The sequence below is a fragment of the Canis lupus genome, chromosome 5 (assembly GCF_048164855.1).
Source record: "Canis lupus baileyi chromosome 5, mCanLup2.hap1, whole genome shotgun sequence".
NCBI lineage: Eukaryota > Metazoa > Chordata > Mammalia > Carnivora > Canidae > Canis > Canis lupus.
In genome coordinates this window covers 42,453,070-42,480,664 of record NC_132842.1, presented here as the reverse complement: position 1 = coordinate 42,480,664, position 27,595 = coordinate 42,453,070, and the positions used below count along the sequence as shown (strand labels likewise).

General features: G+C 42.8%; 1 protein-coding gene across 1 annotated transcript in view; it reads left to right on the top strand.

Moving 5' to 3' along the window:
- Window positions 1-5,210: 5,210 nt before the first annotated feature.
- DPYSL3 (dihydropyrimidinase like 3) overlaps window positions 5,211-27,595 on the top strand; it is a 119,693-nt gene continuing 97,308 nt past the window's right edge. The window contains exon 1 of the mRNA XM_072826386.1: window positions 5,211-5,704. Within this exon, the coding sequence (XP_072682487.1) occupies window positions 5,297-5,704 (408 nt within the window). The 5' untranslated portion in view covers window positions 5,211-5,296. The remainder of the gene's footprint in view (window positions 5,705-27,595) is intronic.

Sequence of the window (27,595 nt, the reverse complement as noted above, 5' to 3'; positions counted from 1 at the left end):
ACTGGTTCCACCACCTCTCCTCTGTCCTCCATCCTTCCCCTAAGGTGGTGAAGGGGGATATGGGTACATGGTGATCCCCACCCTGGGATCCTGAATCATGGCTTAACTCATAATAAATACTTGTTGGAAAAGTGTAAAAGAAAAGAAAGAAAGAAAAGACAGGGTGAATTTTGATCAGAAATATTTAAATTCACTGTTGAATCAAGGAAAAGTGCATGACTCCTTTATTCTCTCCTTATTTTGTGTATGGAGGCCCAGCCGCAGTATTAAAATTGTATCTTCTGTTGGGTAGATTTTTGCTTTATAAGAATTCAGTGCAATTTATTTTGCATAAAAGATATTCCGTGTGCTGCTGTATCAGGATTGCTCAAGGATGCATTGCTTACTATAGAGGAGACTCTGCCTTCCGCAGATCTATAGGTAATAGAATATGCCTCCGGAATACATTTTCCTAAAGTTAAAATCAGATATGCCGTGGGCTCACATAACAAGCCATGTCAATGCAAAGTTGCAAGTCATTTACTGCAGAGTTACAGGAAATGCAAATTTGATCCGGTGTTAGACAAGTTGAAAGCTCTATTTTGCTGCCTGCCTTATAGAAATAGCTTGCTTGTTTACATGTTGTTTTATTTTTATTTTTTTAAAGGTTTTAATTTATTTATTTATGATAGTCACAGAGAGAGAGAGGGGCAGAGACATAGGCAGAGGGAGAAGCAGGCTCCATGCACCAGAAGCCCGATGTGGGATTCAATCCCGGGTCTCCAGGATCGTGCCCTGGGCCAAAGGCAGGCGGCAAACCGCTGCGCCACCCAGGAATCCCCTACATGTTGTTTTAGATAAACCCCACACTGGGAAGCGTGACTTAGGTGACCATAGGCATGATGCTGCCCTCATGCTCATGGTTGTCATCAGTAACGTATCCTCTACCTTACGAGGGACAGACATGGTAAAATTGGCACGTGTTCATGTGACCAAAGCCTTTGTTAGGAGAACTTTGGTAGGATATTTCTTTATGTGAGTGTTTGTCTTAAAGTTTACCTTTGCCTCCAAACAGGTGGGGCCCTTAGCATTTCCTAATGTGTTAGCACCTTGCTTCTGGTCTTCCCATGATCATTTCTCTGAATCCTTACAACAGAACTCTGTCTTGGGGTGGTTTTTAGGAGCACAGGCTCTAGACTAGCTAGTAGGGTTTGAATCCTAGCTTGAAATGCTAGTGTGATACTTTGCACTACAGAAAACTTAACTTGCCTAGGCTTCATTTTCTCCCCTGGTAAAATGAGGATAGTAATCTCACCACACTTATGGGGTGGCTGTGTAGGAGAAGGCAATGTGCAGCGCAATGTCTTAGTCAAGGAATGAAATCCTTCTAATCCTGTTAGATGGGTGAGGCAAATATAAAGCAGAAAGACATCAAGAAGTTAAGTAAGACCCTTGGCCTAGGGCCACATAATTGCAGAATTGGAGTCAGATCAGCCGTTCCCATCTCAGCCTTCTTCTAATGGCTGCTTTGCTTTCTTAATTGAACACATATGTGTATATGCAGCTGTTGACTTTTAGATGTGATGTTTCTGGTGTTGCGTCAACAAATGTAATTATGGAGCTTATACATTGCAACAGACTCAGTGGTGAGGCAATGTAGCTCTAACACTGGGACTTATCTACACCCAAATGCTCACACGCACAAGCACATGCAAGCGCATCTACAGTCAGAATGCTCCCCTCTCAAAGGAAACCTTAGACTCTTTGCACATATCTTGCTTCTAGTTATGGTCCTGTCACAACTTGGGCATTTACTCAGAGCCTCAGCCTTCCCGCTTGAAAAAAGAAATAATAGTACATGACTTGTATTGTTAATCATTACTAATCAGAATTAATCAAGATAACGTATGAAGAGTCCTTAGCCTTAAATTAAGCCCAGCACAGAATAAATTCCTTATAGGGACGCCTGGGTGGCTCAGTGGTTCAGCGTCTATCTTCAGCCCAGGGCGTGATGCTGGGATCCGGGATCGAGTCCCACATCAGGCTCCTTGCAGGGAGCCTGCTTCTCCCTCTGCCTGTGTCTCTGCCTCTCTCTCATTGTGTCTCTCATGAATAAATGACAACCGATTGGAAAGTTGAATATTTTGTTTTCTCCTCTCTCTTTTTTGATTTTATTTATTTGAGAGAGAGAGAGAACAAGTGATGGAGTGTGGGGGAGAGAGAGAAAGGAGCAGAGTCCCCAATAGCAGGGACCCCAATATGGGACTTGATCCTAGGACCTGGAGATCATGACCTGAGTTGAAGGTGGGTGCTTAATCAACTGAGCCACCCAGGCGCCCCAGGTGTCTTGTTTTCTTTTTCTTTTTAAAAATATTTTATTTATTTATTTGAGAGAGAGAGAGAGAGCACAAACCAAGGATAGAGGCAGAGAGAGAAGCAGGTTCCACACTGAACAGGGAGCCCAATGTGGGACTTGATCCCAGAAAAATGAGATTGTGAGCCGAGCCAAAGGCAGATGCTCAACCAACTGAGCCACCAGGCACCTATCTTATTTATCATCTCTTTCCTCCCATTAGAATTATGTTCTACAGAGGAGGGACTCCAGGACAGTGCTGGACACATAGCAAGTGTCCCCCTAAAAGTCTGTATATAAATTAATGAGTGGAGAAGAGTTTGAGAGCAATGGGAAAGAGGAAGGGAATCACCTGTGTGAGCAAAGAGGGAGGGACCAGCCTGTATTACTAATTTCTCACGTGAACTTCTGGGTCTACCGCAACCAGCATTTGTTAAAAAGGAGCAATGTCCCAAAGGAAGTTCACTTAAGAAATCATGAATAGGAAAAAAAAAAAAAAAAGAAGAAGAAAAGAAATCACGAATAGGGCAGCCCAGGTGGTTCAGCAGTTTAGCGCCGCCTTCAGCCAGGGGTCTGATCCTGGAGACCCAGGATGAGTCCCACATCTGGCTCCCTGCTTGGAACCTGCTTCTCCCTCTGCCTGTGTCTCTGCCTCTCTCTCTCTCTCTGTTTCTCATGAATAAACAAATAAAATCTTAAAAAAAAAAATCATGAGTAATCTGATAGAGCACAGGCGGTTCAGCAAGTATCTTTCTCCTCATGGGGACAGTGGTGGGGTGTGCAAGTACAACTTGTGTAAACATACTTGTCTTTGATTCGAGTTCACATCAACTTCCATCCCCAACCTTTCATGGCTGTCACAATCCTGCTATTGAAATTCTGTTTTCCAATACCCTGATTCCTCTCCAAAATTGGACTTGCGAGTTTCAGTTGATCAGATTGCAGATGCCTTCAAAGATGGTGCGTGCACAAAGAAGCCTGCCATATGCTTATTAGCATTGATTCCCTGCATGTGACACAATTATAGTAGTGACTGGCACACAGCAACCGCTCCACGAATGCTCCCTGTTGTTGCTGTCGGTATTATTATCATCATTACCCATGTATTCCAAAAGGATTTCTGGAGTTCTTATGTGCCTGCAGATGTTCTGGGTTTAAGATATTTTTTTAAATAAAGTTTTCTTTTATTTTAAAGATTTTATTTCTGTATTCATGAGGCACCCAGAGAGAGAGGCAGAGACCCAGGCAGAGGGAAAAGCAGGCTCCCTATGGGGAGCCGGATGTGGGACTCCATCCCAGGACCCCAGGGTCACCACCTGAGCTAAAGGCAGATGCTCAACCGCTGAGCCACCCAGGTGTCCCTGGGCTCAAGATATTTAGTGGCAAACTAAACAGACCCAGAGCTCTGACATCATGAAGCTTATGATGTAGTGGGGAGGTTCACAAGAAAGAGTTTAGTATGTCACGGGGAACAGTGAATGATTGTGCTACTTGGGTGGGTGGCTGCGGACTACACTCTGGCTGAGGGTGGGCCCCCATCTGCCTTGTTTTAACACTGTCACTCCAGTATCTCGTGAAGAGCATAGTAGGCATTCAGTTCACGTTGGATGAATAAATTAAGGAGTCGCCTGGGTGGCTGAGCGTTTGAGCGCCTGCCTTGGTCCCAGGGGTGATCTTGGGGTCCTGGGATCGAGTCCCACGTCGGGCTCCCTGCATGGAGCCTGCCTCTCTCTGTGTCTCTCATGAATAAATACATAAAACTCCTTAAAAAGAATAAATTAAGGAATTTAATGAGTGAATTTCCGAGAGGAGGCCTAGTCTAATGTGGGCACCGGGGGTTCCGGACGTCGGCTGTGTGTGCAGAGGCCGTGCCAGCTCTGCCGGTCGCCAGCTCCGTGTTTACTGGCAAAGCGTGGTTTAGGGTGTATGTGGGTGGACACCGGGAGGAGAGTGAGCTGTGAGAGCAGCATCCGCGTAAGTAACTTGTGTGTGGAACTGAGGGAACTCGGCGGGCCGAAGCGTGTGTATTTTTGAGCTAAATCCTAGCTTATGTGTGAGCCCCCGTGGAGGGTTCTGACTGAGGCAAAGCTGAGCTCGAGGGAGTGTGCGAGGTATTAGCCTCGGGTTTGTTGTACGATGGGGTATCGGTGGTGTCTTACAATCTAGGGACGTGTGTGCGTGTCTGTGACAGGCAAACTAATTGTGAGGCAAATTCTGGGGCAGAAAGCACCATCTGGGGTCCCAAACACGAGGTAAGAATAGCTGAAGCGTCGATCTGCCTGTGAGTCGGGGACGGGCTTTTGTCACTGTCAGCGAAGTAAGAGGGTGTCTTTCAACAGTTCGGCAGGTCTTGGTTTGAGGGTGCGGGTGTGCGAGGCACCACCGTGAGGCCGCTCTACGAGGAGGAGGCGGCAAGCCCGGGATTACGCGTAAGCAAAGTGCGGGACTAAGTCGGCTAACCCCTGTGCGTGTGCGTGTGCGCGCGTGCGAGAGGTGTTGCTGCACACGAGTGCGGCTTCGAGGCGCACCGCCCGAGCCACCTGGAGCGGCGGGTCCCCGGGGGGCGGACAGGCCTGCGCGGGGGAGGCGACCTCGCAAGTCCGCGAGGGGGCGAGGGTTAGTGCGCGTGTGCGCGTGCGGCCCGGGGTCCTCGGGAGCCGGGGCTGGCGCTGGGGCAGGGCGGCCGGGCGGCGACCCGGGGGCGGCGCCGGGGTCGGGGGCGCGGCGGGGGCGGCGGGGGCGGCGCGGGCGGCGGGGGGCGGCGGGGCGGGCGGCGGCAGGTCCCCGGCGGAGCGCGCGCTGGCTGGCGGCGGCCCGGCAGGAACCGGAGCTGCACTGCCGCCTCTGGCGCGAACGCTCAGGCGCCTCCCCCCGCCCCAGTCACTGTGGCTCGGCGCACGCTGCCGGCGGCTGCCCTTTCCGCCTGCGGGGGAGCCGAGCCGCGGGGCCGCCGCGCGCCGAGCCATGGCCTCGGGCCGGAGGGGCTGGGACAGCGCCCACGAGGACGATCTGCCCGTGTACCTGGCCCGGCCCGGCACCACGGACCAGGTCCCGCGGCAGAAGTACGGCGGCATGTTCTGCAGCGTGGAGGGCGCCTTCGAGAGCAAGACGCTGGATTTCGATGCGCTGAGCGTGGGGCAGCGGGGCGCGAAGACCCCCCGGAGCAGCCAGGGCGGCGGCCGGGGCGCGGGGAGCCGGCCGGGGCTCGAGGCCGACAGCCCGCGCCGGGGCCAGGGCCAGGGCCAGGGCCAGGGCCAGGGCCGCGAGGACGCCAGGGAGCCCGCGCCCGCCGCGCCCGCCGCGCCCGCCGGGGTGGAGATCCGGAGCGCCACGGGCAAGGAGGTGCTGCAGAACCTCGGCCCCAAGGACCAGGTAGGGGGGCCCGGGGCCGGCCGCCCCTGCCCGCGTCCCCGGACCCCGGCACAACTTTTCTCCCGCTCACTTCGCCCGGGGGGCGGGGGCCCTGCAGGAGGAGGAGGAGGAGGAGGGGGAGGAGGAGGAGGAGGAGGAGGAGGAGGAGGAGGAGGAGGAGGAGGAGGAGGAGAGCATCCTCTCGGAGCGTACAGCGCGACCTGCGAGCGGGGACCCGGAGTCGCGCGGGCCCCCGGGAGCAGCATCCCCGTGCTCGCGGGACCGGGGCGCGCCCCCCGCCCCACCCCTGGGCCTGCGGGTCTGGGTGGGTGTGTCGGCCCGCACCGCCCGGAAGGCTTGCTGGTGCCCAGCCCTCCTCTCCGCCCGGGTAGCCGCCAGCACAATGGGCTTCGCCCCACGCTGGCCCTAGATTAAATCTCAACCCGGGTCACCAGGGCAGAGGGCAAACTCCATAGGCCCCGGATGAACACACGGGACGGGCGGTCTCCCCTCTCACTCTTCCAACATCCTCTGTGTCCCTGAAACTTTTGGGTGTGGAGCCACTAGACTAAACAGCCCAGTCTGAATGCCTCTCTCCTGTCCTGGATGGACATTTCACATCTGTGTTGGTAACGTGTACATTTGTGTACGGAGCTTGCTGCTGCAAGACTGGGTGCTGCACAGGGATCCAGCTGTCCCTGGGAGACTATCGCTTAGTTTTGAAAACGGGCCAGAGTACTAAGGGTGCACTTTAAACTTAGCACAAGCTGCAGAGTCTCTGCCGCTCCTACATGTGCCAAAGCCAGTTTCTTCTGTATGTGTGTTTTTGAGAAACTCATGCCACTTTGAATCGACTGGAGATACGGCCTTGAGATCCAGCTTGCTCTCATCTATTTGTTTATTTCGTAGAAAATCAGAACCACCTTTCAGAAAATTCAGGCTCTGGGCAGGGCTGGAGTATTCAAAGTTCAAACTGATGCTTTTGAGTTGGGGAACAATAGTAATCAGATACGTCACTCTTGTGTAGATAACGGCAGCAAAATCCATCCACATCCATCCACGGATAGTATTCTGTGCAAATACTGATATAATAATAACCCAAAATGGAAATGTCTGCCTCAGAGCAATTACAGTTAATGCTTAACCGAGATTTTCAAGGTTTTCCATTCAAATGCAGCGAGCCCCTCAAAGGAAAGCATATCTCTGCACTGCTTGGTTTTCGAAAGTTTGAAAAAACAAAGCTTTAATACCACTAGGGGAAAAAGAGTGCCCTTGGGAAACAATGTCCACGTCCCTTGGAATCACTCTCTTAGTGTGTGATTTTCATATCATCCTTAGAATGTGGGATTCCTCTAGGCTCTGCTCAAATAACCCTTTCACAAGAAACTTCTGATATTTTGGAAAAGCTGTGGCTGATTTCTAAACTTAAGAATGGTGTTACAGGAAGATTATTGCCTCTCTTCAGGTCTTAGCTGATGGGGATTGAAATGTTCCTTCCCTTCCTGACTCTAATGGGTGGGAGAAGTGATGGAAAAGGTCGGTAACAATTGCTGTGAGTCAGTGCTATTCCCTTTGCTGGAACACCCCTGATGTAAGCCAGATAATATGCCTGGTTTGCAGGATTTAAGAATGGTAACTAGAGAAAGGGAAAATGTTCCTCCTGTAAACCCAGAAATTCTCTCGTTTTCCTTCCTTTTGCAAACCCTGTACTTTTGGCTGCTAATTGAAAAATAATGCTACAACTTAAGCATCAGCAGGATTTCTTGTGCTACGTGGTTATTTGTAAGTTCGGGCTTACTGTCAGCTTCATGCAGGCCATGTTATTATCTCTAATTTGGTTGAATCACGCTGCTAGAAGAGTCAGCAGACCTTATCTACTTCTGTACTTAATGGCTATTTCCTTGAGGGTAGGGATTGGGTGTTTGGGTTTATCGCTGTAGCAGAAATGCCTGGCACATTGGAGGTGCTCCATAAATGTTTGGTACATTAAACCTCCTTCATTAAGCCATATATTTTTTTGCTACGTAGATCCACAATAACTATCTAGCCTCTATTTATTTATTTTTTGTAAATTAAAAAAATATTTTTTTAAAGTAAACTCTAGGCCCATCGTGAGGCTTGAACTCATGACCCTGAGATCAAGAGAAACAAGAGAAACTGAGCCAGACAGATGTCCCTTCTGGCCACTCTTTTAAATACCACATTTAAATATACCATGCAGCCGGGGTGGCTCAGCGGTTTATAACGCCGCCTTTGGCCCAAGGTGTCATCCTGGAGACCTGGGATCGAGTCCCACGTCGGGCTCCCTGCATGGAGCCTGCTTTTCCCTCTGCCTGTGTCTCTGCCTCTCTCTCTCTCTCTCTCTCTCTCTCTCTCTGTGTGTGTCTCATGATTGAATAAAATAAAATATTTAAAAATAAATAAATAAATACCACATTTTCAGGGAGCATGCTACCTCATGAAGCAACTTTGGAAAACTTCACTTTAAAAAAAATTGAATTAAGCCCAAATCTGCCTACTTTTAGTTTCTATAAACTATTCTTAGTTCTGACCTTTTAAAATACAAGAATAAAGTTTTAAAAAAAAAATTCTGAGATATTTTAATGACTTAAGCGTGTGGGTTTGTTTATCTGTCAGAAAAGGGTGGGTATTGCCACAGTAACAAGCACTCCCCACATCTCAGTGGCTTCATCAAACAACAATTTATTTCTTGCTCCTGCTACTGTCCAGTAAGAGTCAGCAGGGCGGCTGTGTTCAACATTTCCCCTCCGGGACCTAGGCTGATAGACTGATGGAAGTTTCATGTCGATGCACTCATGCTGGGAAGAACATGTGGTGAGTTGCTCACAGACTCTTGAACTCCCACGCTGAAGTCGCAAACATGACTTATATGCACATTTCACTGGCCAGAGCGAATCATTAATCCGTGTCCAGCTTCAAAAGAACGAGGAGGGCGCAGTCTTAAAGTGATCCTGTTAGATGAGATTAGAAATATTTGGAATATAGCTTTAATATCTCTTCTCCATTTGGGGCGGGACTGCGGGGATGGGACCTGACTCCATCCACCCAAATTATGTGACTGTAAGCATCTCACTCTGCCCCTGTGCCCCTACTTTCTCATCTGCAAGTGTGGGTAACAGTGACTACTTTGCCAGATGCCTGGGTGGCTCAGCGGTTGAGCATCTGCCTTTGGCTCAGGGCGTGATGCCGGAGACCCGGGATCAAGTCCCACATCGAGCTTCCTGTAGGGAGCTTGCTTCTCTCCCTCTGCCTGTGTCTCTGCCTGTCTGTGTGTCTCTCATGAATAAATAAATAAAATCTTAAAAAACAAAACAGTGACTACTTTGTACATAAGAAGTACTCATACATATTAATTACTATTCCTCTTTGATTTTTACTGCCCTTTGTATGTTTGAGGGCAATCTCCCTAAAATTCTCTTTATTAGCCTTATCGTTGCTAGCTTCTTTAGCCTTCCCATATGTAATAAGTCTTTCATCCTTCTGATTTTTTTTTCAGGTGATGCTATATTTTATAAGTATTCTTTCAAAAACACAGTGCCTAGAACTGAACACAGTGCTCCAGATGGGATATGGCTTTGGCAAAATGTATTGTATTATAGATAATAATTAGGTTGTCTATAAATCAAATTCATTGTTTTGTCTATAGATCAAATCAATGATTTATAGACAACATATGCTTCCGTAGTACGAGATTACACCTAATAATTCAGTATCCATGTCCTGCTATTGTCTGCATAGTACATTCTCTGTCATTTAAGCATTCAGAAAGTTTTTCACATAAGCTGCTAACTAATTAGCCAGTATGTCTCCATTCTATACTGGTACAACTGACCTTAAGACTAACCAACAAACAAAGAAACCCAAAACCTTTAACTAGGAAATTTTATTTTTATTCTTTCTATAATATTTATCACCACCTTTGCCCATCTTTCTGTCATCATAATTTTGAACCTTAATTCTATGATATAGCATCCCTATCCCCAGCTTTGAACTATCTGCAGATTTGATAATAAGTACCCTTTTTGAACACTTTCTATGTACCTGATATATCACAAAACATGATTTTACAGATAAGGAAATTGAAACTGGAAGACTCTTAAGTGTTTAGCCCCAAATCACATGGGTAACACATAGGGAGCCAGAGTTCAAACTGATTTTCTGAGTCCAGAGTCCATTTTTCTGAGTTCTGAATCCCTCTTTCCAGACAAGGAGGCTACTGGTTTATTTTAATTCAGTGAACCTGACCATTGTGTCTGCTCCTGACATGTTGCTGTCATGCAGGGCAAGGACAGAGCTTTCCGCCACACCTCTAGAGCCTTCCTCCATCTTTGCCGCTAGCCCATTATTCAGGACACCTGGAGAACAGTTGCTCAGCCTATGAAAACAGTTGCTGCAAAATCCTTATTTTTCCAAGTTAAATGCAAGGTTATTAAAAGATTTTTAAAGAACGTCTTGATAAACTCACAATATGCTTTGTCTATGGCATCCCTACTGGCTAACCCCCCCCCCCCCTTAAGGGAATGAGTTTAGTTAATTAAATGAATAAATTACGAAGAAACTTCACAACAAAAGTTTGTGGCAGAATAAAAGTAAAAAAAAGAAAAGCCTCTGAATTTTACTTTGAGTGTCAAGTGCCAAGTTTGAAGTGTGATTGGGTATTTATATTGTGGTTCTGGACCTACCTCGAAACACCTTGTTAAGTTATGCAGCTCGATTTTCCTTATGATAGGCACTTACACTGCCAAAATCCTCCATGGCTGGCTCACACGACGTTTTGTTTATCACTTTTGACAGTAAGTGCATAAAAAAAAAAAAAAGCAATTTTAAAAGAAAAGGAACTATTTTTCACCATTTCTTAAGATGGTTTCCAGAGTTTTTCTTGCAGTGAAGAAATTACTAACGGGAGAAGAATGATGATGGTATATGATATATGGTCTGCCAAGAGCAAATGATACTGCAAAGACTCTGTCATCCAGTGAAAACAGAGTAATGGCATTATGATTATATGGGTCTATCGATAACTCCCTTTTGGGAGCCATGGGGCATTTCTAGTTCCCGGCTTCCCACATGGGCCACTTTTGTGCAAGATGTTTCCTTTGTGCAGTCAGTAGAGGTTCTGGGTGGTGGAGGAGAGCATTTGAAACAAGTGACATGTGGTGCTTACCTTTTTATCATTTGTCATGTGCTTTTTTTTTTTTTTTTTTTTTGGTCCTGGGTGAAAAGTTTACAGAACCGATCCAGCAAAATTGAAGTTTTCCCTATCCTGCATAAGGGAAGAAATAGAATTCTCTAAATCATCAGAGTTCCTGGAGAGTACGTGAGTTCTACAAAGCTGCTCTGGCAAAGAAAGTTGGGCTTAGGCTGGGGAAAAAGGCCCTTGCTTACCTGGCCCCCAGGCCACACTCGAATCTGGGACTATGTTTACTTACCCAAACTTGGAAATGTTTGAAACCTTTCAGAACTTTGGTTTAGTTTGAGGGTAGGCATTTGAGGAACATAAAAAAAAAAAAAAAAAGGTGCCTTCCAAGTAATGCTGCGATTGGCAGTGTTCCCTCAAAGTAATGGTCCGCGGAGACAGGGTTTTGCTGACGGCTCTTGTAAGTAATGACTCACGGCCAGGGGACTGTCCGGGATGCTTTTCTGTCCGTGATGTCTATAGCTGATTCTCTTTACGATTAATTTCCGCTGGGCATTATTCCTGCAGATAATGGTCCTGGGAGGCAGCGGATAAAGCTTGCTAGCAATAGGCAGTCTGGCTGCGGGGCACGCAGGCTGTGACTGGCTCCTCAGCCCTCCGGTTTTGAGAAGACGCCGAAGTCCGTTTAGGCGAGTAAGCACTTTGTAAGAACTGAGACTTCTAGGAAAATAGAATGTTAAAATTGATCTGTACTCTTAACCTGGCCTTATGTGGCATTCAGAAAACAGTTCTCTATCCGAAAAGCAAGGAGATGAGGCAAACAGTAAACAAAGCCACAAACAAAAACTTAACCAACAGGATAAAGCACTAGCAGGCTCCGCTTGGAAACCCACCCTTTAACCAGCTGTACAGCTTTGGCAAGTTACCCCCCTTCTCTCTCAGCCTGAGCTTTTCTCTTTTGTTTTCTTTTCTTTTCTTTCTTTTCTTTTCTTTTCTTTTCTTTTCTTTTCTTTTCTTTTCTTTTCTTTTCTTTTCTTTTCTTTCTTTTCTTTTCTTTCTTCTTTTCTTTTTTCTTTTCTTCTTTTCATTTTCCTTTCCTTTGCTTTCCTTTCCTTTCCTTCCCTTCCCTTTTTTCTCTTTCTTTCTTTCTTTCTTTCTTTCTTTCTTTCTTTCTTTTCTTCTTCTTCTTCTTTTCTTTCTTTCTTTCTTTCTTTCTTTCTTTCTTTCTTTCTTTCTTCTTTTTTCTTTCTTTCTTCTTTCTTAAGATTTCATTTATTCATTGGAGATAGAGAGAGCATGAGCAAGGGGAAGGGGAGAGGTAGAGGGAGAAGCAGGCTCTCCGATGAGCAGGGTGTGTGACATGGGGCTTGATCCTAGGACTCTGAGATCATGACCTCAGCTGCAAAGGCAGATGCTCAACTGACTGAGCCACCCAGGTGCCCCAAGCTTCCTCCTTTCTAAAATGAAGGGGATAGGGGATCCCTGGGTGGCTCAGTGGTTTAGCACCTGCCTTTGGCCCAGGGTATGATCCTGGAGTCCTGGGATTGAGACCCGCATCAGGCTTCTGGCATGGAGCCTGCTTCTCTCTCTCTGCCTGTGTCTCTGCCTCTCTCTCTCTTTCTCTCTCTCATGAATAAATAAATAAAACCTTAAAGGAAAATAAAATGAAGGGGATGGACCAGTGGTCACCACAACCACGGTCTATAAGCTTTTTTGATTGTGCACCTCTATGCAAAAGTTCTTTGAGCCTTATCTCTCTGTGTGTATGTACACACATGTGCATATATATAAATTAAATGCACAACTTATGTACAGTTGACCCTTGAGAAACACAAGGGTTACGGTGCCAACTCCGTGCAGTCAAAACACCATGTATAAATCTTGACCCCCCCAAACCTTTTTTTTTTAATTTTTAAAAAATTTTTAAAAGATTTTATTTAGTTATTCATGAGAGATACAGAGAGAGAGAGAGAGAGAGAGAGAGGCAGAGACACAGGCAGAGGGAGAAGCAGACTCCATGCAGGGAGCCTGACGTGGGACTCAATCCGGGGTCTCCAGGATCACACCCCTGGCTGAAGGCGGCACTAAACCGCTGGGCCACTGGGGCTGCCTGACTCCCCTGAACCTTAACTACTCATAGCCTACTGTTGATCAGAAGCCTTACTGGTAATGTAAAGTCACTGAACACATATTTTGTTGTGTTATATGTATTATGTACTGTATTCTTATGATAAAGTAAGCTAGAGAAAGAAAATGTTATTAAGAAAAGTGTAAGGGAGAGAAGGGAAAAGTGTAAGGGATAGAGTACTGCACTGCTATTTATTAAAGAAATCCACACAAATGGACCAGTAAAGTTCAAACCCAAGTTGTTCAACAGTCAACTATATTAATATCTTATGAAACATTTTACAATATGAAAGAAGTACAAAGTAAAATATTATTTATACAATTATGAATCCTTGTACCTTAGTGGCTTTTCTTGCCTACCCAATCGAGTAAGTGCTGGTAAGTCCATAATCTTTAGATCCAACCATTAAGAGTCAGTGGTTCTGATATTATAGTCATTAATGAATTCACTGTTTGAGTTCTTCAGCAATATATGCTCTTTTCTTAAAAAAGATTTTATATATTTATTTATTTATGAATGAATGAAACAGAGAGAGACAGAGACACAGGCAGAGGGAGAAGCTCCTCCATGCAGGGAGCCAGATGCGGGACTCAATTCTGGGACTCCAGGTTCACGCCCTGGGCCGAAGGCAGGCACTAAACCGCTGAGCCACCCAGGGACCCCCAATAAATAAAATCTTAAAAAAAAGGAGAGAGAATTGCAAGCAGACTCCCCATTGAGTGTGGAACCTGATCTGGGTCTAATCTCATGACCCTGAGATAATGACCTGAGCCAAAATTGAAAGTCAGATGCTTAACCAACTGAGCCACCCAGGCGCCCTGATATATACTCTTTCATGGTCCAGTTTCTTTCTTTCTTTTTTTTTTTTTTAAGCTATTTACCTCTTCTTTTTTTTTTAATTTAATTTTTATTTTTATTTTATGATAGTCGCAGAGAGAGAGAAAGAGGCAGAGACACAGGCAGAGGGAGAAGCAGGCTCCATGCACCGGGAGCCCGATGTGGGATTCAATCCCGGGTCTCCAGGATCGCGCCCTGGGCCAAAGGCAGGCGCCAAACAGCTGCGCCACCCAGGGATCCCATGGTCCAGTTTCTAAGAGAAAGTTCAAAACTGTCGAAGACTTGCTCTAAGGCTACAGACCAAGTGTTGGGTAGTGCTCAGTATATCCTCTTATATATGTGGTTTTGGGCCAGTGTGTGGATAACGAAGGTCACCATAAATATGATTCGTCCCTACATTTCCCTTTAACCTCTATTTTTTCTCTCATTTATTCAAAAAATACTTAATAATCACTGTCTATGTAGGCACACAATCAAAAACTAATTTTCAAGAAACAGATGAAGCACAGATAACAGGAAAACATAAACTACATTTCCCTATAGTCTCCCATAGAAAATCACCATTAGTGCAATGGTGTATTCTTCCCATTTCTGTGGATATGACAATGTATTTTTCATTCCAAAATAAAAGTGGAAATATGCGGTGTTATTAAAACTACTTTTTACCACTTTAATACATTTTCATCGACTTTATTTCTGAAAGCAGTTTTGGGTTCAGAGCAAAAATGAGTGGAAAGTACAGAGATTTCCCTTATTTCTCCTGCTCCCACACTTTTATAGTTTCCTCTCCTATCCATGTCTTCCACCAGAGTGGTCATTTGTTATACTTGAGAAACCCTCACTGACGTATCTTTATCACCCACAGGTCATACATTAGGGCTTACTTTTGGTGTTACACATTCTGTGGATTTTTTTTTAAAGATTTTATTTACTTATTCATGAGAGACAGAGAGAGAGAGACAGAGACACAGGCAGAGGGAGGAAGCAGCTCCCTGCAGGGAGCCTGATGCGGACTGGATTCGGTCTTCCAGGATCTCACCCTGAGCTAAAGGCAGGCTTTCAACCACTGAGCCACCCAGGCGCCCCACATTCTGTGAATTTTGACAAATGCAAATGACATACATCCACATTCATTCGCTACTTGCCATCTGTGTATCTTCTTCGGTGAGGTGTGTCTGTTCAGGTCTTTGGCTCATTTTTTAATAGGGTTATTCATTTTCTTATTGTTGAGTTTTAAGAGTTCTTTGTACATTTTGGATAGCAATTCTATATCAGGTGTGTCTCTTGCAAATATTTTCTTTTGGTCTGTGGTTTGTCCTCTCATTCTGTTGACTTTTTTTTTTTTTTTTTTGTAAAACAGAACGTTTTTAGTTTTAATAAAGTTCAGCTTATCCATTATTTCTTTCATGAGTTATGCCACTGGTGTTGTAAGTCATTGCTATACCCAAGGTCATCTGGCTTTTCTTCTGTCTTATCTTCTAGGAGTTTTATGGTTTTGCATTTTACATTTAGATCTGTGATCCATTTTGAGTTAATTTTTGTGAAGTGTTTAAAGTCTGTATCTACATTCTTTTATTGCATATGGATGTTGAATTGTTCCAGCACTATTTGTTGAAAAAGACTACTACATCTGCCCCATTCTATTGCTTTTGCTCTTTTATCAAAGATCAATTGTCTGTATTTATATGGATCTATTTCTATGCTCTCTTTTCTGATCATTAATCTGCTTGTCTTTTCTTTTGCCATTACTACATTGTCTTATTTTTTATTTATTTGTTATTTGGTAGTCTCCATGTCCAATGTGAGGCTCAAACTCATAACCCCAAGATTGAGAGTCACATGCTCTTCTTTAAAAAAATTTTTTTAATTGATTGATTGATTGATTGATTGATTGATTTAGAGAGCACCTGAGTGGGGAGAGGGCAAAGGGAGAGGGAGCGAGAGAATCTCACATCAAATCCATGCTTATCGTGGAGCTAGACGTGGGTCTTGCTTTCATGACCCTGAGATCATGACCTGAACCAAAATCAAGAGTCAAATGCTTAACTGAGTAAGCCACCCAGGTGCCCTGAGTTGTATGCTCTTCTGACTGACCCAGCCAGGCACCCCTAATACCATATTGTCTTGATTAGTGTAGGTTCATAGTAAGTCTTGAAGTTGAGTGGTGTCCATTCTTTCGAGTTTCTCATCGTTAAGTATGATGTTAGCTGTAGGGTGTTTTTTTTTTTTTTTAAAGATTTATTTATGGGATGCCTGGGTGGCTCAGCGATTGAGCGATTGCCTTTGGCTCAGGGCATGATTCCAGAGTTCCAGGATCGAGTCCCACATCGGGCTCCCTGCATGGAGCCTGCTTCTCCCTCTGCCTGTGTCTCTGCCTCTCTCTCTCATGAATAAATAAATAAAATCTTAAAAAAAAAGATTTATTTATTTATTTTAAGAGAGAGCATGCATGAGCAGGGGTAGGAGAAGCAGAAGGAGAGGGAGAGAGTGTCAAGCTGACTCCCCGCTGAATGCGGAGCCTTCCATGGGGCTTGATACCCTGATCTGGAGATCATGACCTGAGCTGAAACCAAGAGTCTGAGGCTTCACCGACTCTACTACCCAAGTGGTGATATGATAGATTACATTAATTTTCCAGTATTGTACCAGCTTTGCGTACCTTGGGTAAATCCCACCTGATCATGAATATAATTCTTTCTATACATTGTTGTATTTCATCTGCTGATATTTTGTTAAGAAATTTTACATCTGTGTTCATGAGAGATGTTTGTGTCTCATTTTCTTTTCTTATAATGTCTATCTGGTTTTGGTATTAGACTAGTGGTGTCCTCCTAGAATTGGTTAAGTATTCCCTTTGTTTCCTTTTGCTGGAAGAGAATTGGCTTAATTTCTTCTTCAAATGTTTGGCAGAGTTCAATAGCGAACCCATCTGAGCCTACTGCTGTTTAGGAAGTTAATTAATTATTGATTCAATTTCTTTAATAGATATAGACCTATACAGACCGTCTATTTCTTCTTGTGTGAGTTATACTAGATTGTGTCTTTCAAGGAAATAGTCCATTTTGTCTAGATTATCAAATTTGTGGGTGTAGATATTTTTTAATAATATTCTTTGTTATCCTTTTAATGTCAATGGGATCTGTAGTAATGTCCCTACTTTCATTTCTAATAGAGTTTGAGTTTTCTCTCTTTTTTCTTAGTTATCCTGGCTAGATGCTTATCAGTTTTATGATCTTTTCAAAGAAATAGCTTTTGATTTAGTTAATTTCCTTTATTGATTTCTTTTTTCAATGTTATTGATTTATGTTCTTTTATTCTTTCTCTTCTTCTATTAGCTTTGGATCTAATTTTTTTCTAGTTTCCTAAGATGGAAGCTTAGATTATTGATGTTAAGTCTTTTTTTCTTTTTTATTATATGCATTCAATGTTATAAATTTCCTCTTAAGTTCTGCTTTAATTGCATCCCACAAATTTTGTTATGCTGTATTTCACTTTTATTTAGCCCAGAATTTCTTTTGAGATTTCTTCAATGACCCATGTGTTATTTGAAAGGTGTTGTGTAATCAAGTATTTTGTGATTTTCCTGCTATATTTTTGTTACTGACTTGTGGTTTAATTCTATTGTGTGAGAGTAGACATTATATGATTTCTTTTAAATTTGTTAAGATGTGTTTTATAGTTCAGAATGTGGTCTGTCTTGGTGGATGTTCTACGTGAGCTTAAGAAGAATGTGTGTTAGCCTGTTGTTAGTTGAAGTAGTCTTTGGATATAAGTTATATCTAGCTAATTTATAGTGATATTGAGTTCAACTAATCCCTTATTGATTTTCTGTCTGCTGGATCTGTCCATTTTCCATAAAGGTAAAAGTCTCCAAATATACTAGTGGATTCATCTGTTTCTCCTTGTAGTGCTATTAGTTTTTCCTCACATAATTTGATGCTCTTTTTGTAGGTGCATATGTGTTAGGAATTATTATGACTTCTTGGAGAACTTACCCTTTTATATTATAGTAATGTTCATTTGATATCTGATAACTTTTCTACTTTGTTTTTTTTGTTGTTGTTGTTTTCATCTTTTTAAAAGATTTTATTTATTCATGAGAGACACAGAGAGAGAGAAGCAGGCTCCATGCAGGGACTCCAATGTGGGATTTGATGCCGGGACTCCAGAATCACGTCCTGAGCTGAAGGCAGATGCTCAACCAATGAACCACTGTCCCGTAACTTTCCTACTTTGAAGTCTACTCTGGGTGAAATTAATGTAGCTATTCCTGTTTTCTTTTGACTAATGTTAGCACAGTATGTTTTTTTTCTACCCATTTACTTTTGGTTCATATATATTTTTATATTTTCTTTCTTTCTTTTTAAAAGTATCTTATTTATTTATTTAAGAGAGAGAGAGCTTGAGTGGTGTGAGGAGGGGCAGAAGGAGAGGGAGAAGCCGACTCCCCATTGAGCAGGGAGCCCAATGGAGGGCTCAATCCCAGGACCCTGAAATTATGACCTGAGTCAAAGGCAGACTGAGCCACCCAGGTACCTCATGTGTGTTCTTATATTTAAAGTTGGTTTCTTGTAGACAGTGTATAGTGGGGTTGTATGTGTGTGTGTTTTGAAAATATTTATTTATTATTTTAGAGAGAGAGAGAGAGACAGAGAGACAGAGGAAAGAGGCAGAGGGAGAGGGAGAGTGAGAATCTCAAGCTGACTCCCTGCTGAGATGGACCCCAATGTGGCGATTGATCCCAGGACCCTGAGATCATGACCTGAGCTGAAACCAAGAGTCTGACACTTCACTGATGGAGCCACCCATGGGCCTGTGTTTTTGATTCACTCTGACCATCTCTGTCTTCTAATTTGTGCATATAGACTGTTGACATTCAAAGTGATTATTAATACAGTTGGACTCATATTGACTGTATTTGCTTATGTTTTCTATCTGTTCCTTTCTTTTCTTCTTATTTTGTCCTCCTTTCTTTTCTACCTTTTGTGGTTTTTTAATTTTTAATTTTTTAAAAATTTTATTTTATTTTATTTATTCATGAGAGACACAGAGAAAAAGGGAGAGAGAGAGGCCGAGACACAGGCTGAGGGAGAAGTAGTCTCCATGCAGGGAACCCAATTCGGGACTCCATCCTGGGACTCCGGGATCACGCCCTGGGCTGAAGGTGGCACCATACCGCTGAGCCACCCAGGGATCCCCATTTTGTGGGTTTAAATGAGCATTTTATATGATTCCATTTTTTCTCCTTTCTTAGCATATCAGTTACACTTCTTTATTTTTTCTAGTGGTTGTCCTAGAGTTTGCAATATGCATTTATATTTATGACTAATCCGAGGCGCCTTCAAATAACACTATACTACTTTTGAGTAGTCAAGTACCATATAATAACAAAATAGTCCCAATTCTTCCCTGCCATGTCCCTTGTATTATTGCTGTTTTTCATTTTGTTTATACCTAAGCATATATAAACATATATAATTGAATGCCTTGTTGCTATTATTATTTTGAACAAACTGTTACCTGGTAGATCAATTAAAAATAAGAAAAATTTAAGTTTTTATATTCACTTGTTCCTTCTCCAGTGCTTTCTTTTTTAATGTACATTCAAGTTTCTGACTCATATCATTTTTCTTCTCTCTGAAGAACTTCTTTTAACATTTTTTGCAAGGCAGATGTACTGCCAACAAATTCCCTCACGTTTTATTTGTCTGAGAAAGTTTTTATAGTTGACATACAATATTATATCAGTTTCAAGGGTACAACAAAGTGATTCCACAAGACTATGTGTTACGCTACGCTCACCAAAAGTGTAGCTACCATCTGTCACTATCTAGCACTATTACAGTACCACTGACTGTATTCCCTATACTGTACCTTTTATCTGCATGATTTATTCATTCCATAACTGGAAGCCTATGTCTCTCACTCCTCCTCACTCATTTTGCCCCATCTCTGATGCCTTTCCTCTCTGGCATCCTCATTTTTTTCTGTATTTATGGATCTGTTTCTGCTTTCTGTTTGTTTCTTTGTTCACTTGTTTTTTTAGATTCCACATGTAAGTGAAATCATATGGCATTTATTTTTCTCGGACATATTTCACTAGCATTACATCCCCTAGGTCCCTCCATGCTGATGCAAATGGCAAGATCTCATTCTTTTTTGTGGCTGGATAATATTCTGTATATATATATCACATCTTCCTTATTCATTCATCTATAGATGGACATGGGTTGCATCCATATCTTGGCTATTGTAAATAGTGCTACAATTAACATAGGGGTGCATATTATCTTTTCAAATTAGTGTTTCGTTTTCTTTGGGTAAATAAGCATTAGTGGAATTCTTGGATCATCTGGTATTTCTATTTTTAATTTTTTGAGTAACTTCCGTGTTGTCTTCCAGTATGTTTTCCACCGGTGTTGGTTGGCTGCACCAATTTACATTCTGCCAAGAGCGCATAAAGATTCCTTTTTCTCCACATCTTCACCAATGCTTGTTTTTTCTTTTTGATTCTAGCCATTCTAACAGGTATAAGTGATATCTCACTGTAGTTTGGATTTGCATTTCCTTGATGATTAGTAATATTGAGTGTCTTTTCATGATTTTCTTTCACTTTTGAAGGATATTTTGCAAGGTCAGAATTGTACATTGTTTTTTTTTTTCTCTCAACACTTTAAATATTTCAGTCTATTCTCTTCTTGCTTCTATGGTTTCTGAGAAGAAATCAGATGTAACGTTTATCTTTGCCTCTCTATAGGTAAGGTGTTTGTTTTTCTTCCTTTGTCATCTTTCAAGATTCTGTCTTTATCTCTGATTATCTGAAATATGAATATGATAGATAAATCTAGGTGTAGTTTTTTGGGGGGAGTGCTTGATGTTCCTTGACCTTGACATTCCTTGAACTTCTGTGATGTATGGTATGTGACATTAATTTAGGGGAAACTCAGTTATTATTGCTTTAAATATTGCTTTTATTGCCTTTTCTCCTTCTGGTAGTCCAATTACATGTGCGTTAGACTTTTTGTAGTTGTCTTGCAGTTCTTTGAGATTGTGTTCTATTTTTTCATTCTTTTTTTTTGCTCAGTTTTGAAAGTTTCCATTATTATATTCCAATTCAGAAATTCCTTCTTCACCTGTGTCTAGACTACTAATGAGCCCATCCAAGGCATTATTTCTATTACAATGTTTTTGATTTCTAGTATTTTTAACAATTCTTTGCTAAAATTTCCATCTCTCTTCTTACATTATTCATCTGGTCTTGAGTGTCATCTCCTTTTTCCATTGAAGCAATTTTTAAAAAAAGATTTTATTTATTTATTTGAGAGAGAAAGAGCAAGCATGAGCTGGGGTAGAGGCAGAGGGAGAAGCAGATTCCTTGCTAAGCAGGGAGCCTGGCATGGGACTAGATCTCAGGACTGGAGATCATGACCTGAGCTGAAGGTAGATGCTTAACCCACCGAGCTACTCAGGTACCCCTCATGAAGCAAATCAATCATTTTTTTTTTCTAAATCTCTCATCTGATCATTCCAGCATTTCTGCTCTATCTGACTCTGGTCTTGATGTTTGTTAAGTCTCTTAAAACTGTCTTTTTTGCCTTTTAGTATACCTTCTCATATTTTCTTGAAAGGTGGATGTAATGTACTTGGTAATAGAAACTCCAATAAATAGACTTTTACTACTGTAGTAATAAAGTTGTAGGGCAGCCCCCGTGGCTCAGCGGTTTAGCGCCACCTGCAGCCCAGGGCATGATCCTGGAGACCCTGGTTCGAGTGCCACGTCAGGCTCTCTGTATGGTGCCTGCTTCTCCCTCTGCCTGTGTCTTTGCCTCTCTCTCTCTCTGTCTCTATGAATAAATAAAAAAATAAAATCTTTAAAAAAAAATAAAGTTGTAGGTGAAGGGGAAGCACTCTGTAGCCCTATGGTTAGGTCTCAGTCTTTTGGCAAGCCTGTGCTCTTGGACTGTGAGCTTCATCATGCTTCTCATTCTTCCTCTGCAGCCCCTTAGATGGGAATAGATATCTGAATGGGGATGGATATGTGTGTTTCCCTTCTCCTATGTGGAAAGCTTGATGGACCTGTAGCTAGCAAATCAATCAATTTTTTCCTAAATATCTCTTCTGATATTTAGAGATATCAGATCTGACAGCATGCATGTAGTTAGGTATTTTCCTTCACTTGTGTGGAAGGCCAGATGTGCAGCATTGGGTATTTTCCCCTTTCCCTCAGGTCGGTTAGGCTCTGATAGCAGATTAGGCTCTGGTAAAATAGTTTTTCCGGGAGTCAGGCCTTGTTAAGAAGAATGGAGTATTCTGGTGTATCTCAAAAATGGTTCCTTCTCTCCTCTCTAATCCATAACCAGGAGGGGATCTTTTTCTGATAGTCACTGTGAAGACCTAGGAGAGCTCCTGGAGGTAACAGTCATAAAACTGGGAGGGCCTCCAATGACTGGGTCCTCTTGGAGTTTTGAACTCTTGGGGTTGTCCACACTGAGTCTCCATCAATTCCTCCATCGCTGTTTGGGTTTTTCTATCCTGGCAGTGGCTCCTATGGAATTGTTTGCTTGTGGGGTAATGTTCACATGAGTCATAACCCACTGTATCTTCCTCTCTGTTTCTTTGATTCTGAGGGCAACAGTTTTCCCTGTGACTTTACCTTTCTGCTGAGTCTAAGGGGAATTGTTGATTTGTCAGTTTGCTCAGCTTTTTTCTTGTTTTTAGAGTGGAGTGGCAACTTCTTAGCTCTTTACATGCTGACCTGGAAACACTAAACTTGTTTTTTAAACTTAAGTTATTAGGGCATCTTTACAGAGCATCAAAGATTTTCCAAAATGTAATTTACAATCGCTATGTGGTACTCTGTTGTGATTACATATTTAATTACTAATTTCCTTTTTTTTAATTTTATTTTTTTAAGTAATTTCTGTACCCCACCTAGGGCTTGAACTCACAACCCCCAGGTCAAGAGTTGCATGCTCTATCACCTGAGCCAGCCAGGCACCCCAAATTACTAATTTCTTTTAATTGGACATTTATATTTTAGCTTTCAGTTTTGGTTTCACTTTTACTTCTCTTCTTTTGCCATTGTAAATAAGGAGGTGATAAACCTCCGTCTAGCCAAATCTTCATGTATTTTCATTTCTTTATCATTTGTCAGTGGAAACTTCCTAGAAATGGTGGATGTGGTGTAGTCATTTTCATGCTACAGGATTGCTGAGCCTGAGATGGTTGCTTGCCATGTGGGACTTCAGGGGCAGGACTCTGGGTAAACCATGAAACACTTTTGTGTGAATTCTGTAAGAAGGAGGTGCACAGCCTGGACTGTTGCTCAATAGCAGATGAGATTACGGGGGCCATGGGAGTCAGGTATGTGGGGACAAAGTAAGAGACATGGGAAGAAGAAGATTTTAAATCTTAGCTGGAGATAAAAATGTAGAAAGAGAAGAGTGTCTTCTCTTTCTTTACTGAAGTTCTCACCATAGTTTATTGGAATTTTACTTTTCCTTGGCTTTAGGGGCACAGATGATGAGGTTCACAGTGCATTCTAATGCAAAGCTCCTCTTATGGAAGTAGCTTACTTCTGCAAGTAACATTCCAATCCTTACCATAATTCTACAAAATAGCTAATAATATCTACACAGTCTGGAAAAGAAACTGAGTCCCGGAGAGGTGCCTTGACCTCCTGCCATCATACAACAGGGAAATGGACAAAGTCCAGATTTCAGCATAAGGACTGTCTGATTTATTTTTATATACCATTTTGCTGTTTTTTTTTTTTTTTTAATAGAGTGGGAGCTAAGCATTGGTACTGAATGGGGTCTAGGCTACAACTGACCTGGTTAAGAGGATTAGCCAAAATAAAACGTCTACTAGGAAACTTTCTGGAGATTGAGTGGATGGGGTTCACAGAATCAAAATAAGGAACCTGAATTTGATCAAGTCCAAAAAGACTTAGACATAGAGCAGAAGCAGAAGACGTTAGAAGCTAGGAGGCCTAGAAGGAGTCCAGGAGATGGAGCAAAGCAAGGAACAGGAGAGGTTCAGACAGTTTTCATGATATGCCCTGAGTACCTAGTGATCATTTTTTCTTTGATGCTGTGGCTTGCTGGTAGGCTGACTTGACTTAAAGGCACCTTTAGTATCTGCTAAGGGCAGATCATATTCAAAGGTTGGTGGCAGATCGAGCTCAAATTGAGGTCTGCTAGAGGCCTGGAGCTCACACACTACTTTTCTAGTCAGACTCCACTGAGGGCTGAACATTTTGGTTTATTTCCAAGAAGCTAACCTATGTCCAAAGAGAAAAGATGTAGTGTTTATGTTGAGCTGGAAGTGAGCTAGAGAGGGGCTGTTTTCTTCTTCTTACAAATAACTTAACATCCTGTCACTTGGATAGAAATAAATAAAACCACCGAAATGAGAAGTTGTGGACTAAATACACACTAAGTGATAAGGAATAAAATGACAATTGATCAATAATAATATCTCACAATTGGAAAACCTTTTCAGAGATACAGTTTTCTTCTACATACAGAGCAAGAGTCAGGAAGCCAGCCAGTGGTACCCTTAGGGAATGTTTTAGTGAGACTATAGAGTGGGGAGCAGGGAGTTTGAAATGGGTTTGGGGGATTTGAAATGCAGTATCTGGCAATGCATGCTGTCAGCTAAGAGTTTGTAAATAAAGGATGAAATATCTCAGTTGTCTACAACAGGAATCTATAAAGGTCCAAATAATAAATATCTCAGGCTTTATGGGGTATAAGGTGTCCATTGCAGCTACCAAAGTCTGTACAATAAAGTCATCCATAGACAATATGTGAATGAATGGGTGTGACCGTGTGACAATATAACTTTATTTACAGAAATCAGTTGGTGGTCTGGATTTGCCTTGAGAGCAATTGTTTGCCACCTCCTGGTCTTGAATATAAGAGGGACACAGGGGAGTGTGGGATGTGTGTGTTGTATGTGCAAATGCATATGAGTATGTGATTGTGTGTGTGTACATGCACTGGAGTGGCAGAGAGGGTCCCAGCAACTTTTCTTTTCTTTTTTTTTAAGAGAGTGAGGAGAGCGGTGGGGGCAGAGGGAGATGGAGAGAGAGAATCTCAAGCAGACTCCACCCTGAGTGTGGAGCCCATTGCGGGGTTCGATCTCACAATCCTGAGATCATGACCTGAGTGGAAATCAAGAGTCAGAGCCTTAGCCGACTGAGCCACTCAGGCACACCCCTTCCCGCCCTCCCAGCAACTTTACAATATGAAAAGATTTGGGAATTTGAAGTGGATCTGATAACCAGGCAAGACAGGTTGAAAGGCCCAGAACCAACCGTCCTCCTTTCAGGATGTCTGAGGTTGGAGGAGGAAATTGAAAATAAATACACACCTGACAATGTAAAGGAGAACACTGCAAGATATTTTAGAGGATGCAGATTTATGAAGTGGAGGCAAGGTTTTATAAAAAGAACAAAGACAGGGCCAAAGTGGGAGGTTGTCGGGGTCACCTGGAAATGACAGTGAGAAAGAAGCAAGTACCAGAAATCCGAACGATTGGAAGGATGAGGTCAGGCTGGAAAGAAAGCTTCGGGGCCGTGGGAGGAAAGGGAGAGGTTTGAAGCAGCCGGGAGCTGGGAGCTGCCAAGCGGAGGGGAAGCGGTGCAGAACAGGGTCTCTCGCAGTTCACGGGCGTGACTTTGTTAAGTGAAGGGCTGAATGCGAGGCTTGCTCACCTGCAAGACACGTCAACTGATTAAAAATGGGGAGTTTTAGAGAGCTGCAAGAATGGATTTGTAAGTGCTTGGGAGTTTTGAGAGCAAGGGTGTGCCTGGGAGGGTGTGCACTGCCCTTCGGGAAGGTGTGCGCTCACTGCTCAGGAATTCCGGGGCCTGCGGTGAGGGCTGGCGCGTGTCCACTTGAGCGGCCCCTCATGTCTGTATTGCTGCACCCCATCCTGGGTGCGGCATTGCTCGCCTCTTCAGGGTCACTGGCAGGCAGAGATCTGTCAGTTTTTTTAAGGATTTTATTTATTTATTCATGAGAGACAGAGACACAGGCAGAGGGAGGAGCAGGCTCCATGCAGGGAGATGTGGGACTCGATCCCAGGACCCCAGGATCACACCCTGGGCCGAAGGGAGGCACTCAACCACTGAGCCACCAGGGTGTTCAGGTGTTTTAAGGGGTTTGCAGAAGAGGTGAGGGCAACTTCAGAATGAGCCTGCAGAAAAAGGGCGCCCGGCCTCCCTCCCACCGGAGGAGGGCGAAGCAAGGAGATGGATGGATATGCACCAAAGAGAGATCTCCCTCACGAGGCAGATTCATCTAGACTAGACGGTAGAATCTCGAAGCTAGGGTCAATTTCAGAGATCATCGTTCCCTTTCACTTTAGAAATAGGAAAACTAAAAAAAAAAAAAAAAAAGAAAAAAGAAAAAAGAAAAAAAGAAATAGGAAAACTGAGATTTCCCCCCCATAATGAGAATGAGGATGAAAAATAAAAATTTTTGAGTGCTTTTTAATTTCATTTTTAAAAATATTTTATTTATTGATTCAAAGAATTTATTTATTTATTCAGGCTCCATGCAGGACTCGATCTCGGGACTCCAGGATCACGCCCTGGGCCGGAGGCAGACGCTTAACCTCTGAACCACCCAGAAGTCCCTTTGTGTGCTTTTTATGTTCCAGGTGCCATTTTTTTTAACTGTGGTAAAATATACATAACATAAAATTGGCCATTTTAACCATTTTTAATTTAGTTTTTTAAATTGAAGTAATTTGATTAAATTAAAATTTGTTTTAAAATTGACTTTCTTTTATTGGAGTATAGTTGGCATTAACCATTTTAAAATACAATTCCATTTACAGTATTATACAGAATTACCACTATCATGTTCCAGAACTTTTCCATGATCCCAAATGGAAACTCTGTACTTGTTAGCAGTCACTCCCCATTCCTCCCTCCCTCCAGTCCCTGGCCACCACTAATCTGCTTTCTATCTCTATAGATTTGCTTCTTCTGGACATTCCATATAAATGGGATCATACAGTATGTGGCCTTTTTTTGTCTGGCTTCTTTCACTGAGTGTAATGTTTGCAAGGTTCATCATGTTGTAGCATGCATTGGTATTTTATTCTTTTCTATGACTGGATAATGTTCCATTGTATGGCTATGCCGCTTTTTTCCCAAGTCCCTTCTGAACAGTTTTTTTTTTTTAATTAATAGACTTTATTTTTATGTGCAGTTGTAGTTTCCAGAAAAAATGAACAGAAGGCACAGATTTCCAACATACCGTCCTTAGCCTCACCCTCCAATTTCCTGTATTATTACCATCTTGCCTTAGTGTGAAATGTTGTCACAGTTGTGGGGCTGGTATTGATGCTTTTTTACTAAGTCCACAGCTTATATTAGGGTTCAGTCTTGGTTTTGAATATTCTGTGGTTTTTTTTTTTAAAGATTTTATTTATTTACTCATAAGAGACACACAGAGAGAGGCAGAGACATAGGTAGAGGAAGAAGCAGGCTCCCTATGGGGAGCCTAAAGTAGGACTCAATCCCAGGACCCTGGGTTCATGACCCAAGCCAAAGGCAGAGGCTCAACCACTGAGCCACCCAGGCGTCCCTACTCTGTGGGTTTTGACAAAAGTATGGTAACACATATCCACTACTACAGTGTCATATAGAATAGTTTCACTGCCATAGCTGAGTAAGATTTAAAAAATTTTTATTATGGAAGTATAGTTGACATACAATGTTATTTTAGTTTGAGGCCTGGGATATACCACATTTATCTTTCCATCCATCAGC